This window comes from Platalea leucorodia (assembly GCF_965183815.1).
Source record: "Platalea leucorodia genome assembly, chromosome: 4".
NCBI classification, from domain to species: domain Eukaryota; kingdom Metazoa; phylum Chordata; class Aves; order Pelecaniformes; family Threskiornithidae; genus Platalea; species Platalea leucorodia.
Genome location: NC_138826.1, coordinates 88,341,443 through 88,357,833, shown reverse-complemented (window position 1 = coordinate 88,357,833; position 16,391 = coordinate 88,341,443). Strand labels below are relative to the sequence as shown.

Below are 16,391 nucleotides of genomic sequence, written 5' to 3'. Positions count from 1 at the left end.
GCTTTCCGATATGCTCTAAATTGGCCTTGTTAAAATCCCTGTACGTAAATCACAATAATACACCTGTTCAGCTGGGAGCACCTGAAGAGTTGGATTTTGTGAAGAGTCTCCGTTTTCCTTCCTTCTTCAAACTCGTATCTGCTCAGAGGCTTAAGTTTGACTGAAGTTAAGCCTGAAACTAGGTACTGTGACCGATGCCTGAATTATTGGTCCCAGAAAAACCAGGGAACGGTTGCTGCTCTATTATTCCTACATCATTAATAGCTCAGCTATAAGCAGAAGGTCTCGGTCTGAATTAAAGTGCTGTCAGCAGGTACTGAGACACGTGGAGGTGTGATTGAGAATCCATCCCTGAGCAAACAAGCCTGTGCATTGCTGAGATGTCCCGTGTATCAAACAGTCTTTGGGACTGAAACACACCCTATTTCTCAACCTTGAAAGAGATGAGGTGATTTATAAAGTATATGCGTTTAGGAAAATATTAAAATGAGGCACCACTTATTTTTTCCTTCACTTATTCACAGTGTGACCTTAAAAATTGCCATTGGCACAACAGAGGTGAGGGCCCTGTGGAGCTGGAAGTGAGAGGCAGGAACCCAGAGCTAGCGCTGGGCTCTTCCTATCGGGGCGTCACTACTTTTACACATTATAAATCATAGCTTAGCAATAGTCAAAAGCCCCTTAACCCAAACTTACAAATTTGCTGCAGTATATTTTTCTATGAGCATTTGATCTTCCAAAGGCCATAACTCAGTTAATTGTCCGAGACATTTTAAAGTCTTTTTTCCCCCAGTTCACACCACGGTAGCAGTAAATGTGAATTAAAATGAATCAGTAGTTCAGTGCAAATCTTTATGAATACTCTAATTCTGAGGTAAAAACAGTTAACATTGTTTTAGTTGGGTTATTAGCCCAAGCCAAAACTTAAGATAGTTTTCTACATAACTATGAGGAAAACTGAAGATGTTAAAATTCAATTAGTACTCTAGTTTTCAGAACAAGGTTAGGGGGGATAATATATCTAACTCTCTGAAGAAAACAAAGGAAAAGGAAGCCCAAAGAACTCAAGAAAAATACTGAGTATCGACATACTAACAACCAGAGGAAGATGTAAACGTTGGCAGAGTTTTTGTCTTTGGCCAGTTTGAATCTAGAACAAGCAGCTTTGCATATACCCCAAGAGATTTGTGTCTGGCAGCAAGAAGAGGAATACCAGCTAGAATTAATTCTTGAGGAACAAGTCACACAAACTAATTCACTTTTTTTATGTATGACCGGCTAACTAACAGGCTTTTTTGCGTGGAGGAAAAGCAGCGACAGAACAAGGCTTGGATGTGGTCTCACACGTCTGCAAAGCTGCCGAGAGAACAGTTACCGATTTTTTAATATTGAAATGAAGAGCATATTGAGCGGGATCGTGCTGGGGTATCCCCTGTTGGCTGCTTTTAACTGGCGGCGGGGATGGCACGGTAGCAGATACCTGGAATGGTCTGGCAGGCGCACGGGCGGCCAGGAGCGGTAATTTAAAATGCTTTTGACCGGTTTGAGAACGGACCTCCAGGAATAGGATGAAATTAAACTGGGGAAGCCGCAAGCTCCTTTGCTGGGGCAGAAATACCTTGGTACAGAAATACAGCGGGAAGTAAGCGCCCGGGTGGCAGCTCTTCCCAGGAGGGCCGCTGTGCCGCGGGGCACCGCCAGGCAAACCCCGCTCCGCTGCTGCCGCACGAGGGGCCGGCGTCACGCGGAACGACGCAACTCGTTACGAAAAGAGGGGAGCTCCTGCCCCGGGGCCGCGCACGGCCGGCGAGGGAGCGGGGCCGCGGGCGGGCGCCGACGCCGCCGCCTCCTCCTGAGGGGCGGACTACGGCTCCCAGGGTGCCGCGCGCCGCCGGAAGCGGCGGCTCCTCTGACGCCACTTCCGCCAGGAGCTCGTAGCGGGCTGCGGAGCCGCGCGCTGGTTCTCTGCTGGAGGCGGCGGTTGGCGGGCCCTCGGCGGCGGCACCGGCACCATGGTGAGCGGCGGGGCGGCGGCGGTTTTGCCCAGGAGGAGGGTGGGGTGGGGTGCGGCCGGGCCGGGCCGGGCGGGGCGGGGCGGCGCGGCGGCGGCGGCCGCGCTCCCCGTGGAGACGCGTGCGAGGGCCTGGCGGTCGCGCCCTTCCCCCACGCTTTGTCCGGCGGCGGTTGCAGCGCTCGCGTGGGGGCGGCCTCGCGCGGCGGGCGGGGCGGGAGGAGGCGGCGGCGGCGGCGGCGGCGTGTTGGGCCTGGAAGGTTCTGGAGCGCGGGCGAGGAGGCTCCGTCAGGGCGCGGCCGGGCCGGGCCGCCGTGCGGCAGCCGCCGCGCCTGCAGCGGGGAGGCCCTGGGCGGTTCCCGCTCCCGTAGGAGAGGCGCCGGCAGGGTGGAGGCGGGCGGGAGGCCGCTTCTGCCCTGCCCTGGTCTTTAAGAAGAACTGGAGAGGCCGCGCCGCGACCCCGAGCGCGAGAGGCCGCTGGGGGTCACCTCCTTCCCCCCGCGGCGTGGGGTCTCCTGCCGCACCCTTGTGATCTCTCTTGTCAAAGCCATGACGGAACCGACACGGAGCTGGTAGAAAACCAGCGTGCTGGTCACGCGGCAAAGTAGAAAGTCACAGAACTCTCTTACGAGGGTCGATACGTTTCTTCTTTTGGGATTTGATCCTAATTTGTGCAAGGCCTTGAATTCTTTGCGAGTATTAGTCTTTAAAGGCATCTATTCATTACTGCTATAATTAATTTGCATGGAAGTGCGAAAAAAGATAAGGGTTCAACACAAACAGCAAAATATTAAAGACCCAGTGTTCTCAGTAACTAGATTTTTTTAGGTTCTGCTGGTTGTGCTTGTGTTTGGGTTGTTTGGATCTGACGGCTAGCCATGCAGAACAGCAGCACACCCATTGCCATGAACTAAGGTACTCGTAACAGCCTTTCAGCCTCATAGATCTTACCAGAGAATATCGTATGCAGACTCTTGGAGTGGATTGCAGTCGATCTTGTAATCTCTTCACGTGATCATGAGATTGCAAGATAAATTCACCTTGACTCCTTCTTAAAAATCTATCTTGAATGTAGCGTTTATCAAAACCAAATGGGGTATAGAAATAAATCATTCTAATAATAATAAACGTTGTTTAAGTTGTTAGTGTCAGGGATTTGTTTTTAAAATGCATTGTTTTATTAAAGCTAAAGGAATATTCTTATGTTAACTCTGTTTTAGGCATCCATTTCCCTTGCTCCTGTGAACATTTTCAAGGCAGGTGCAGATGAAGAAAAGGCAGAAACAGCTCGGTTGGTAAGTTTAATTCTCTAAGGAAGTGGTAGTGCTTGGGGTAATTAAACTTTGTCTTTTCTGCTATTAAATGTACTTTATAGTGATGTGAAACTTCATCTGTCTCTTACTGGTTTTTCTTGTTGCATGTCTGAAGAGAAGGTAGGAGGAGTGCTGTTTATACTAACAATTAGAGAAACTCCTCATAACTGTTCAAAAACTAAATAGCTCTGTACCTTAGCTCAGAAGATTGGTGTTTGTTGGAAGGCATTTCTTTTGGCTGTGAGACAGGCTTTTATGGTTTCTGTGAGAATTAGGTATATTTGATCTGGTTGTCAAAACGTAGCACTTAAGAAACTTGGACCCAGACTCTGCTGAAAGAAGTGTGGCTGTGGAAGGGTTGGGTTAAGATGTCTTCTTGGAAGCTATGGGCTAGCGTATAATTCTTGTATTAAAGTAGAAATAAATCATTCTCTAAGGTATATTTACTTTCATTTCAGTCATCCTTTGTTGGTGCCATTGCTATTGGTGACCTGGTCAAGAGCACTCTGGGGCCTAAAGGCATGGTAAGAGAGCTGCAAGTTCTCAGTGGTCTTACCTGTCAATTTAGTTTTAATAGTTACAGTACGTTTTCAAGCAGTATTCTAAATCTTGCATGTTGTAGGACAAGATTCTGTTAAGTACTGGGAGAGATAGCACAGTAACAGTCACCAATGATGGTGCAACCATCCTGAAGGCTATTGGAGTTGACAACCCAGCTGCCAAGGTCTTGGTTGGTGAGTTTTTAACAGCTTGTCATTGCAGTACATGGCATTTCTTCATTTGTAACTTCATTATGTAGTTTTTATTTGTTCTTAGAAAAGTATTCTTCAAATAATGTGAAAAATTGAAGGGAGGGGGAGCAGAATTCCCTAAGTAAGGAGGCCAAGGTGTTGCAAGAGTTGTGGAACTCTGCAAAAGTAAAATTGAGGTATATGCTGCTCTTGTAAAACTGTTCTAGTGTCTCCTCGTTTTCCCTCAAACCTGATTTGTCCCAGGAGTCAGAAGGGACAAAAGGCAGCTGCGTGCCCCTCTCTTTTTTTCACCAGGAAAATTCAGAACAGAAAGCTACTGGGGTACAGAGGTTCTCTCTGGTTCTCCCCGATTTAAATCTTTTTTTGTCACTTAACATTGTATTCTGGACAGAGTTTACCTTTGATCAACTGTCTTAGTGTGCAAATGGTCCAGTCCTAGTGACAAGCAGGACCCTGAAGAATTCAGTGTCAAGATTCTTAGTGATTTCGTGTTTGCTGGGTCCTTGTTTATCAGCACTTCATGCGGCATACGTGCTTGGTTATTACATTCTCTGATCCTGTATGTGTACCTCGGAGCTTCCGTCAGGCCCTACTTCTTTTGATGACCATCTTTAGCAATGGAGAGAGAGAGGGGAGCAGCTCTTGACCGTTGCCAGCCTGGAACTGGTGTCTAGGTTGCAAATAAAGAGCAGGGATTTGAAGGATGCTGAATTTGATTTGCATCTCAGGTTTTTCTGTGACTTACAGAGTGACCTCTTTAAACTATTGAAGAGTAACGTTCTTTTTTCTTCTCCAAACTAATGTGAGATAAAAATAATTGTGTGTGAAGCTGGTACTGGTGAGCATGGTGTTTTGAATCAAAACATTAATACAGTGTTTTCCTTCCTTAGATATGTCAAAGGTTCAAGATGATGAAGTTGGTGATGGAACTACGTCTGTCACAGTGTTGGCAGCTGAATTACTGAGGGTGACGTATTACAGTTTTTCAGATGTGTTTCTGTTTGGCAGTGTACTCCTGTGATATCAACAGGTGGGGTGTTACTTGATGTTTATGAAGAGACTTCCCAAAGTGCAGGAATACCTTGCTCCGTTGCTGTTGAAATTGGTAGGAAAAAAAACCCTTAGGTATTGCATCATCAATTTTTTGTTTGTTTAATTTTAAACTATATTCCTTATTTTACTATTTATAAATTCACAAGTATTTTAATTTGGTACATTTTAGAAAATTACTTCCTCTTATTTCATTATGCAAGTGAAGCAGATAAGTATCACTCTCACAGGTCGCTCCCTGGATGTTGCGTTGGGCAGCATGCAGAACTGCTTAGTTGTGAGATTCAGTCCTCTGAAATCCTTTTCTATAGCATTAATGAGGAAAAAAGGCATGTTAAATTCTGTTCTTGTGCGCACAAGACCTGAATTCCTATTGTCCCTTTAAACTCTGCGTGGTTTTTATGTTTACATAAAAGTTTACACTGCCAAACTCTGAATCTGAAATTAGTGTGAAAGAGACTTCAGAAGTGAGAAATTCTTGTTAGCAGGGCTGTGCCAGTAAATCTAATCATCTCAGATCCAGTAACTGTGATCAAGAGCATCTGAGAAATGGTCCAGCAGCTCGCCAAGTTCCTTGCAAAAAGGGAGTTTGGAGATTTTTTTTTTTTTCCAACTACACTTAAAGTTGCAGCTATAAGTGAACAGGAAACGGATCTCAAACATGAAGTGAAAGATTGCTGGTTTTGAAGTATATGCCTGATTGCTATTCATATTGGAGTTAGGATTTTTTTTTTTTTTCATTAATCAAAATTTCTTGATGATATTCCAAGGGCAGATCATATTCGCCTAGATTGGAAAAAAACCTGCCACTAGGGTGACTTTAATGTCATTGTTATAGCTCTCTGGCTTTTACTGCTATTCAGAATTTTCTGATTACTTGGAAGTGTCTTTCTTAGTTAGTGTAAATGTACCTTGGGGGAAAAACCTAATTATTAATTTCATTTAACTAGGAGGCAGAATTACTGATTTCAAAGAAGATTCATCCTCAGACCATCATTGCAGGCTGGAGAGCAGCCACAAAAGCTTCAAGAGAGGCACTTTTGAAAGCAGCTGTGGATCATGGGTTAGTAATGTACCATTTGCTGTAACTCTTTATAAACCAGTCAAGATTAAAACATCAGTGAGAATTATGTACCACTGGGAAATTCTTTGCTCTCTTTTAAGTAGTGTAAAGGCTGAACATATGAATTAAGTAGTGTAAAGGCTGAACATATGAATTTTAACAGTTAAGAAAAAAAAAGACTGCTTTTTTTTTTAGATGAACTACAGAAGCTTTATGAAATTATTTAAAATTACTTACGATGTGCAGAAACAAAACACAAACAGTTTTCTCCCTAGAACAAAAATCTGAGCTGTTACTTCAGATTTCATACTCTGATTTTAGATGTGACTATTTTCTTTAATCAGCTCTTTGAGAGCACAGACTTTCTAAAGCTGGATGCAAAGGTTCTCCTAATTGAACTTGTATTTCAAATAGAAGGTTGTATTCTGGGACACCGGAGGGATTCTGTGTAGCATTCCTTAAAATGGAACATGGTACATATAGATACAGGGTAGAAGCAGCAGGGAGAGACTCACAGCGATAGGTTAACAATAGTTAAGGCTTTCAGACTTTCCACTTTAACTGTACTGACTTTATTTTAGTGATGATGAAGTGAAGTTCCGTGAAGACTTGATGAACATTGCGGGAACGACTCTTTCATCAAAATTACTTACTCATCATAAAGATCACTTTGTCAAGCTAGCTGTAGAAGCTGTTCTTAGATTGAAAGGTTCTGGTAATTTGGAGGCTATCCACGTCATTAAGAAACTTGGTGGGAGTTTGGCTGATTCCTACCTAGATGAAGGTAAGTCTTTGTATGTTGGCTGTAAGTGCGCTTGAGAAATGAAGTTGTTAAAAGTTACCCTTGTCTGTAGAAATCTGTTCTAGGAAATGTTGCTATGTTGTTATTAAACTGAATAATAAATATTGGGGGGTTTTGTAATAATTTAAATGGATTGTTCTCGTTTTTTAAATTGAAGTCTTATGAGACCTTTCTGTTACTACAGGGTTTTTACTTGACAAGAAGATTGGTGTAAATCAGCCAAAAAGAATTGAAAATGCAAAGATTCTTATTGCAAATACTGGTATGGATACAGACAAGATTAAGGTATGTTGCAGAACTGCTGTTGTGAAATGATGTTTTTGTTAAATGGAATTAATTTTTAGATTGAAGTCTTTGTGTTCTTTGATTTAGATTTTTGGCTCTCGTGTTAGAGTGGACTCTACAGCAAAAGTAGCAGAAATAGAACAGGCAGAAAAAGAAAAAATGAAGGAGAAGGTAGAGCGTATTCTTAAGCATGGAATAAACTGCTTTATTAACAGGTATGTATTTTCTTGGAAAAAGGGGAGAATTACAAAGTAGCAAGATTTTAATACTGTGTCAGTGTAAAGAATATTATTTATGCCTGTATCTGTAAAATGAGGTGATCTTGCCCAATGCTTAATTGATTCACCTCACTGAGGTCGATGTTATTTCCTGTGCTTCCCCTCATGCACCATGTCCCCCCCCCCTTTTTTTGTTTTGTTTTAAAGAGGACAAAGAGAACATTTAAATAAATGTTATTATGTTAATGTTATTTAATTAATATAATTAAATGTTATAAATAAATAAATGTTATTTACCCAGGGATCCATGTTTAAGTCCAGTTGAAGCAATGTCAGTATGCTTTTATACTAACAGATTTATTTAGTTAGAATACCAGCAGCATCATCCACATCTGTCTACAGAACGAGTATTCTGTGGTACAAATAGAAAGACTCCTAGAGTCAGGAGTCCTGCTGGCAAACTGATAGAAGAATCCTTTGAGGTATGCAAAAAAAAAAAATAATCCTTAACTCCATCGCTGTTACCCAGTGTGCTTGTAACACAGGTAGTTGCCTTAAGGAAGCGCGGGTAGCAGTCAGTCACTGTAGCCAGGCTAGTGGTATTCCAGTTAGATTGACACTTGACTTTCAGATTTATTCCCTGACAAAAATTGCTTCTGCTTATAGGCATACTGTAGATCCACTTCATATCTGCTACTGTAAATGTTAGCCAGTTAAATACCTCTGAGGAGATGCCTGACAAAAGTCAAGGCTATATGGATGCAGAGTTGCGAGAATCTCCTCTGTGCATCCCTAGCAGCGCCAGTTGTCTCTTTTGAAGATAGATGAGAAACATCTTTTTCAACAGAGATGGCATCTCCCAGCTGCTGCCGAATCTCTACAACACTTAATCTCTAATTTGGAAGGGAAAAATAATTTGGCATAGCACTTCTGAATGGTCGTTGACCATTCAGCTTTAGATGACTACTTCGTTCTAGAGAGAGTGGAATACATATTAGTAAGGGAGCACATACACTTCTCTGTGCTCTGCTATTTGTGTATGTTACAAGGCTGGCCATTTATTGTTCCCAGAGAGTTGTTTACTGTTTGGATTTTGTATTGGTGAGGGAATTAAAGGCGTTACTTCATATGTTATTCTAGTGCGCTCTGCTAGAACAGGCAGTTAAGTGCCCAGCAGGCATTTAAGATCAAAGGACTGAGAATTTAAAGCATATGGGCCCTTGTGCATTGATAGCGTGTCTTCAGGGGAAGGTTATTTCAAAGAGCTATAATAGTTTGAATTTTTAAATTTTTTTTTTAGCTGTATATGTTTTCCTGTCACTGCATTTGCTTCTATGTGGTTCAGCGTTCTGCGTGTGGCAGGTGCCTCACATACTGACTGCTTTTGTAGCTTTCAGAAATCTGTCCATGTCCATGCTGCTGAGACTCAGGTGTCCTTTGTTACTCTGGTATTTAAAAGGTTTGTTCTGTGTGTAATGAGAAGATGTGCCTGTGTTTTAATTGTAGGCAGTTGATCTACAACTACCCTGAACAGCTCTTTGGAGCTGCTGGCGTCATGGCTATTGAACATGCAGACTTCGCTGGCGTAGAACGTCTGGCTCTTGTTACGGGTATGTAGAGCACCTTGTCGTATGAAACTTAGAGGGTGACATTATTTGTTTGATCTTTAGTGAATGTTAAGGCTTGATCACCTAGTTTGTACTTTTTACTACTAAGCAGATCTGTGAATTTGAAAAGTACTCCAAATAAGCCTTATTTTACAGTACTTAAATACCAATATGTGTGGAGGACCCTATGAAATTAGCCATAAGAAACTTTGAAATTACTTCATTGATTTATCAACTGCTATATAACTGTCAGATTTTTTCAGGAGTGAGTAACTCAGTTTCTGTCTTTAGCATGTTATACTTCACATGTAAAAAGTCTGTTTTGATTCTGAATCCTCCCTGCATAATGATTTAAACATTTTTTTTTTCTCTAGCAACTGTGAATAAAGGATCATAATGCTAACTGTGGAATATTATTTAGCCAGTTAGTGCCAGTTAGTAATTTTCTTTCATATTTAAAAAATATTTTCAGTTGAGTCCCTGCTTGATAAACTTTTGAAATGTTTGTTTTCTAGGGAAAAGATGAAACTTAGTGATAGAATATGATGATAAATCCTCAAGTTAATTAATACCATCTTGTTATAAGTGGCTGTTGTTTGATTGTAATAACAGAAGACTAAAGAGTCATCCTTCGTTAAAAATGTGGGCCTGAGTCATCGACCTGAGGTGGACTTCAAATGACATGAGCAACCTGGATATTTTTAGTAGTGGTTAGTGTAAATGTGACTCTAGTAACTAATGCAAATGAAACATCTGGAATGCTACAGATGATTCTCATTGCCGAAGTTAGAGGTAGTTAAGTGGATCATCATAAAGAATTGATTATGAAAGTGATCAAGAGAATTGATAAATTGCTTTGCTGGGAGAAGGGAAAAGATACTGACTTGTATAGCTTAGCAAAACTGAAGTAGCAATTGTGTATAACTCTATAGGCACATTGACACAGGCAAACACTTTATTGAGACGGACGTTGCTTATGTTCTGGAACAAATTCAAAGCAAATTTTGTAGGCAGAGCAAGTGGGCCATATCAGACCACGCTAGATCAAACAGAACAGCTGAAAAAAATAGACAAGCTTTTAGTAAGCACAAACTCTCTACTACAAATCTTGTATTTCCTTGTACTGCTATAACTGCAGCAATGCTGCAAGCTAATGTGGAATAACTGAGCATGCATTGGGAGTGAATGCATGTAAATGGTTTTCTAATGCAAAGAGCAAAATACCAGAACAATATTCCATTCAGAGATGTTTTGGTCTTTGTAATACCCGTTTTGTTTACAATATGGGTGTTTACGAATGGTGCACTATATCGCTGCTATGACATGGCACGAGACTCATGATACGGTGGCCAGTGGTTCTCAGGCATTGTCAGGCAGGCAAAATGAATGCTGGCACAAGCTCAGGTTTGAAAACATGAGGAACTTGATCTAGTATTTTATAAATACTTCATCAGTAAATATTACTAAAACTTTAAACAGGTTGACATTTTAATACTGGCAAATATCAACATTTAGTCTCTAATCCAGACAGAACTCAAAAGCATTACTGCTATTGTAGTTCTTGTGATGTGAAACAAAATAGTGGTGTTTTAAGGACTTGTCAACATCAGTAGAAGGTTTCTGGTGCCATATGCTGACATTGGAAAAAATTGGCTTATCAGTATTGTTAATTTCAATTTATTTTTAGGCAATTATGAAGATGGGGGTTTTTTCATCTTCCCCCCCACCCCTGCCTTGGTTAGACCTTGCCTGAATAGATGCTTTCATCGTGAGTTCTTTGACTTTTGTATGATCTTACATTTGTAGGTGGTGAAATTGCATCAACCTTTGATCACCCTGAGCTAGTAAAACTAGGAAGCTGCAAGCTTATTGAAGAAGTCATGATTGGGGAAGATAAACTCATTCATTTCTCTGGAGTGGCAATGGGTAAGTGTTTTACCACTAATGACGTGTAACATTTGTGTTAACCCTCTGCTAACATAGGAATTTTATAATGATTCATGTAAGCATTTTTATTAAAGCCTTGCTCTTCAGTAAAAATCCTGCAAAGATGTATGTTTATGGTTGAAATTGTTCATCTACGTAACATTAAACATACACATAAACATCTGTAAGGAGGGGAACCGGACTTTCTGCTTTGGGAGATTAAATCAACAAGAAAAGTAGCAACCTGTCATACTTCAAGAACTTGAGAGCTTGTTCTGTAAATGCCCATACTGTAAGTTTCCAGGGGGTTGTTTTGAGATAACATCCATTTTCTATTAAATTAAATAAGGTTCATTGATAAAAGCAATAGCATATGTACATCACTTCATTTTACCTATGAAACGTCATCGTGCTTGCTTTTCGCCCCAAAATTGATCTATGTAAAACTTGATTGCAGTGATAACAAAACCATTACAAATGCTTCGCAATAGCCTCTTTTTGTGTCTTTGGTTTGGTTGTTTAATCTTTTTGCATTTGCACTTTTTAGGTGAAGCTTGCACCATAGTTTTGCGTGGAGCAACACAGCAGATTCTAGATGAAGCAGAGAGGTCTTTGCATGATGCTCTCTGTGTTCTTGCCCAGACCGTGAAGGACACAAGAACTGTGTACGGTGGAGGTGAATATTAGATTCTTTGTATGTGATACACATTTCGTATTACTGTTCAAGTCAGGTATAAAACATCTGTGTGTCTTCAATGAATAGGTTGTTCAGAGATGCTGATGGCTAACGCTGTTGCAGAACTTGCCATGAGAACACCTGGCAAAGAATCTGTTGCAATGGAGTCCTTTGCTAAGGCTTTACGAATGGTAAGTTTGTTCACTCAGATTGCTGGATTAATAGATGTAAAGTTTCACTAAGCTGACTAACTTCTGACATCAGATAGTTTTTTTTTGTTTGTTTGTTTCAAAGTTTTGGTTTTCTAAAAGTAAAAAAGTGAAATTTAGCAACATATCTTGGATGCACAAAGGGCGAAAAATTACTGGTTTCTCTCTTAGAAAAAAAAGTATTGGTGTTTTAATAATTGTGCATGTTATAGAATGCTGAATGTTCATATGCTAGCCCTCTTCTAATTGGTTCTTGCTCCTCTTACCTGCAAGGCTAAAAGTGCAGCAGAAATAGCACATAAAAATCTCAGCTGATTCATTTGGAAACTGATTTAGAAAAGAGGAAAAGAGCAACCGTCCTGTTCTATTAATACTCTAGTGCTATTTGATTGTATTCACGCTCTAGTACTATGTGGAAGTTTCTAGACTTGCATTGGAGATTGCATCTTAGTAGGAAATAAAAGTACCACAAGAAATGTTTATAGAATATTATTGTGCTAACAGACTGTCAATTTGAGAAAAATTGCCTTCCTGTATGTTAGGGAAAAGCTTTCTTAAGAAATGAAAGACCATAGGAAAATATTTCTCCCATGAAAATTAAATTAAAGAGCATTGTATCACTTGGCATTACCTCTGCAGAAATAGTCCTTGTATCAGAAATAGTGTGGCCAGCAGGACCAGGGAAGTGATCGTCCCCCTGTCCTCGGCACTGCTGAGGCCACACCTCAAATACTGTGTTTGGTTTTGGGCCCCTCACTACAAGAAGGACATTGAGGTGCTGGACCGTGTCTAAAGAAGGGCAACGAAGCTGGTGAAGGGTCTAGAGCACAAGACTTATGATGAGCGGCTGAGGGAACCGGGGTTGTTTAGTCTGGGCAAAAGGAGGCTGAGGGGAGACGTTATCGCTCTCTACAACTACCTGAAAGGAGGTCGTAGCGAGGTGGGGGTCAGTCTCTTCTGCCAAGTAACAAGTGACAGGATGAGAGGAGATGGCCTCAGGTTGTGCCGGGGAGGGTTTAGATTGGACATTAGGAAAAATTGCTTCACAGAAAGAGTAGTCAGGCACTGGAACAGGCAGCTCAGGGAAGCGGTTGAGTCTCCATCCCTGGAGGTATTTAAAAGACGTGTAGATGTGGTGCTTAGGGACATGGTTTAGTGGTGGACTTGGCAGTGCTAGGTTAACGGTTGGACTTGATGATCTTAAGGGTCTTTTGCAACCTAAATGGTTCTGTGATTCAGTCAGCACATGCAGTTTGCACTGCTGTCACATTAAACAGTGAACAGAATGGTGGTTAATGCTTACCAGCAAGCTTATGTTCTTAAAATGAAACCATTTCTCCAGTTGTAGTCTAAAATGATAACAAAGAGACAGATTTCTTTCTGTCCATGTAAAATGAAGTGACAAATCTGCTAATGAGCTTCTGTCCTCTCATCTACTGTCTTAACAAGGTCTTAAACAAAATCCTTTGAAAGGTAGTTTGATTTTGCCCTCCCACCCCCAAACTTCTGATCACTGCAACAAGTCATCTGCCACATTTTTGAAACTTTTTCTTGAAACTTCATAGTAAACTACAAATACCAAAGTGTGTTTCATGTCTACTATGGATCAATCCCTGCATTCATTGAAAGCAACCTGTGTTTATTCCCTTAGATCCCAACAATAATAGCTGATAATGCTGGCTATGACAGTGCAGATTTGGTTGCTCAGCTCAGAGCTGCTCACAGTGAAGGGAAGACTACTTATGGACTTGGTAAGGGGCTTGATACTACTTCTGTTATTGGATTGCTGTTTGGGAGGGGGCTTAGGCTTATTAAACTTGGTCACATCTGTTTACCACTGATAACATTCAGCTGGAAGAAGAGAATACATTGATTTCTGTTTGCTTTGCATAGAACGTAGGCATACAATGTGACATTCCTTTATCAGTCTGCCAGGCTTTTCACAATAGAGTGAAAAGCTTTGTTTTTGAGGGGGGTGGTTTCCACCTGTAAAACCACTTTCCTTACTTACATTGAGTCTAGTTATATGAAGCTCAAGAAGAAAGGTGCTGATTTAAAAAGAAACAAAGAACCAACACAACCCAGTCCCCCCTCCCCCCTTAAAAAAATGTTTTTGAGAAGAATTCTGAAGTTGATATACCTAAGGAAATAGTGCTGAGAGTCCTGTTGGAATCTTATCTCCTTTTCCCAGTGTATAAATTTTTCAGGGTTAGCTTTTTCATGTAATTGCAACATGTTAGGCTTAAATCAGAAGCCTCAAAGTGAAAAACTGTATTTAATACTTCCCTTACTATCAGTATGGTTCATTTGAGTGGGTAAGTTACCATCCTGTCAGCTTCTTGTCATTTCCTTAAAAAACAAAACTAAAAAAAGTTTAAAAAAGCACCCAAACTCTTAATGTGTCTCTTCTAGATATGAAAGAGGGTATCATTGGAGACATGGCAGTCTTGGGAGTAACAGAAAGTTTCCAAGTCAAGAGACAAGTTTTGCTGAGTGCAGCTGAAGCAGCAGAAATGATTCTTCGTGTAGATGACATCATTAAAGCAGCACCAAGGTATGATTTGAGTATCTACATTGGTCAGTTAAAATGGTATAGAGTAATCTTCTGCGAAAGAGTAACTGTGGAGAAAAGTCTTGTTCTAAAAAATATTTTACTTGACATGAAGACTGACATCTGACATGCAAACGTTCATGTGATGTGGGGTGTTTTGCCTTAGGAGTATGAACAGGCCTTTAGAGCCATCGGTGCGCTTAAATTAGCGTGCCTGAGCAATGCCTAGTTAATCTTAGGTCAGCAGCTATTCGTGTGCTGTATATAGTACTGAAACATCTCCAGAAGTGGCTGACCAAAATGTAAGGGATCATGCTGCTTTTTTTTCTTTCGGGAAAAATTGTAGTTAAATGTGCAGCTGCTTCTGAAGTGGAATCAGCAGCTAAAACAAAAACACGTTTGATAAAAAGTTTAGGAAGAAATTCCACTTGTAGGCAGGTTTATCCCGTGCATGCCCGCTACCAGGTAGTATGTGCTGTTTTGTGAATCACAGGTTTTTACTGCAGTCAGAGGTGGTGTATTAGCTTTGAGATGATACTGCTTTTTGTACTGTGAGATAAAGCTAGCGCTGAACACAAAACATCAACTAAAAATTAAAAATAAGGGTGGGTGGAGAGGCTGGCGTTAGGGGGAATTTTCTGATTTTTTTTTTCTTCTTTTCCCCAGAAAACGCGTACCAGACCATCGCCCATGTTAAATTTTCTTCAGTAGCTGAGGACGTGTGGACCAGATCTCACCTAGTAACTTTTTTAATGATCTAATTTTCGTGAGGTTATGGAACAGAAGCTTGAGCTGAGCATCTCCATCAATGGCATGAAATAACTGTCTGCAGTTGGTTTTAACTTATTTCAGTTTATCTGTGTTGTGGGGAAGATTCACTTTCAAGTAAAACAGGGGTTTTATACAACCCTGTTCCTTCTGTGCCTCTTCAGGTTCCACTTAAAATACACAGAAATAAAAAAAATAAAAAAAAAAAAAAAAGGAATTCAAATCCATCAAAGTTGTATTTGTCTTTATGTAGAAGCAAGAAGGGCAGTTTCGTTAGGAGAGCGGTGGTGCGCATCCTCAGATGCTTCAGGCTGTGACCAGGCAGTCAGGGCTAAGGAGAACCTCTCAAGCCTTTGTAGCTTGCTGCTTCGGGTTGACTTGGTGCATTTAGTGTGAGCCGTTTATTCCAGTCCTGGCTGCGTAGGTTTTGACTTGGGATCCCAGAAATAGGCTCTGAAGGTAAATGTTACCCTTCTCTAGTGATACTGGAGTATTACTAATCTTTTAATGATGAAGAGAGAAAGCTGAAAAGGAACCTTGGTCAGTGCCTAGAACAACAACTTAAGGGATTTTACAGCTTTTTACACCATAAATTTTACATAGATAGGAGTTCTGCTGGGGGAGGGCGTGAGGGGCGAGAGAGGAAGATGCAGTTTGGGAGAGAGAGCGGCACCCTGCACCAAACAGTCTGTGTGACTGTGAAGTACCGGACGCAGGCTGACTTTACAAACGCCTGTTGCTGTAACAGAGGGCAGTGAGCAGAAAACGTGCCAGGCTGCATTGCGTTCCCGTTTTCTCCCCCCGCCTTTCATGTCTGTTGTGGCCTACCTTTATGTTCTCTTTCCTATTCCAGTAGTTGCTGCAAAGGCAACGTGTTGCTTTAATCGGAGTGGTTTATGCTCAGGTCGTAAGGAAGTCCGTGAAGCCTGCAGCAGTCTGCACGCAGGTTCTTGATGACTGTAAGCAGAGACAAGCGGAGGCGCCCCATCTGCGTGGGAGCCTGTCGAGAGGCGCCAGCTGGGCGCTGTGACCCTTCTGGCCCTTGCAAGTATCACGCAGCACCTTGGCAAACACCAGGGGAAGTCCGCCACAGCAGGAAGATTAACTGGAAATCAAGAAAATGCCTGTGCAAACATTTTTCTCCCTTGGGTTTCCCGAAG

General features: G+C 41.4%; 1 protein-coding gene across 2 annotated transcripts; it reads left to right on the top strand.

Annotated features, from left to right (window-relative positions):
• Positions 1 to 1,920: 1,920 nt before the first annotated feature.
• On the top strand, positions 1,921 to 15,420 carry CCT2 (chaperonin containing TCP1 subunit 2). Of its 2 annotated transcripts, none has more exons than XM_082310268.1 (16): positions 1,921 to 2,015; positions 3,232 to 3,306; positions 3,783 to 3,848; positions 3,947 to 4,058; positions 4,967 to 5,043; positions 6,077 to 6,189; positions 6,771 to 6,973; positions 7,176 to 7,276; positions 7,364 to 7,491; positions 9,001 to 9,104; positions 10,908 to 11,027; positions 11,575 to 11,703; positions 11,791 to 11,894; positions 13,564 to 13,663; positions 14,325 to 14,466; positions 15,130 to 15,420. In XM_082310268.1, exons 1-16 carry the CDS (start codon positions 2,013 to 2,015, stop codon positions 15,158 to 15,160), a joined length of 1,608 nt encoding a protein of 535 aa, XP_082166394.1. In that variant the 5' UTR covers positions 1,921 to 2,012; the 3' UTR covers positions 15,161 to 15,420. The 2 variants fall into 2 exon arrangements, with proteins under 2 accessions (XP_082166394.1, XP_082166395.1); XM_082310269.1 differs by lacking the exon at positions 1,921 to 2,015 and adding an exon at positions 2,600 to 2,926.
• The last annotated feature ends 971 nt before the right edge of the window (positions 15,421 to 16,391 follow it).

Excerpts from the sequence above, each read along its gene's own strand:
- CCT2 (XM_082310268.1), top strand. Across the intron at positions 5,044-6,076 it reads TGGCAGCTGAATTACTGAGG|GAGGCAGAATTACTGATTTC; the intron begins GTGACGTATTAC and ends TCATTTAACTAG. Across the intron at positions 6,190-6,770 it reads AAAGCAGCTGTGGATCATGG|TGATGATGAAGTGAAGTTCC; the intron begins GTTAGTAATGTA and ends ACTTTATTTTAG.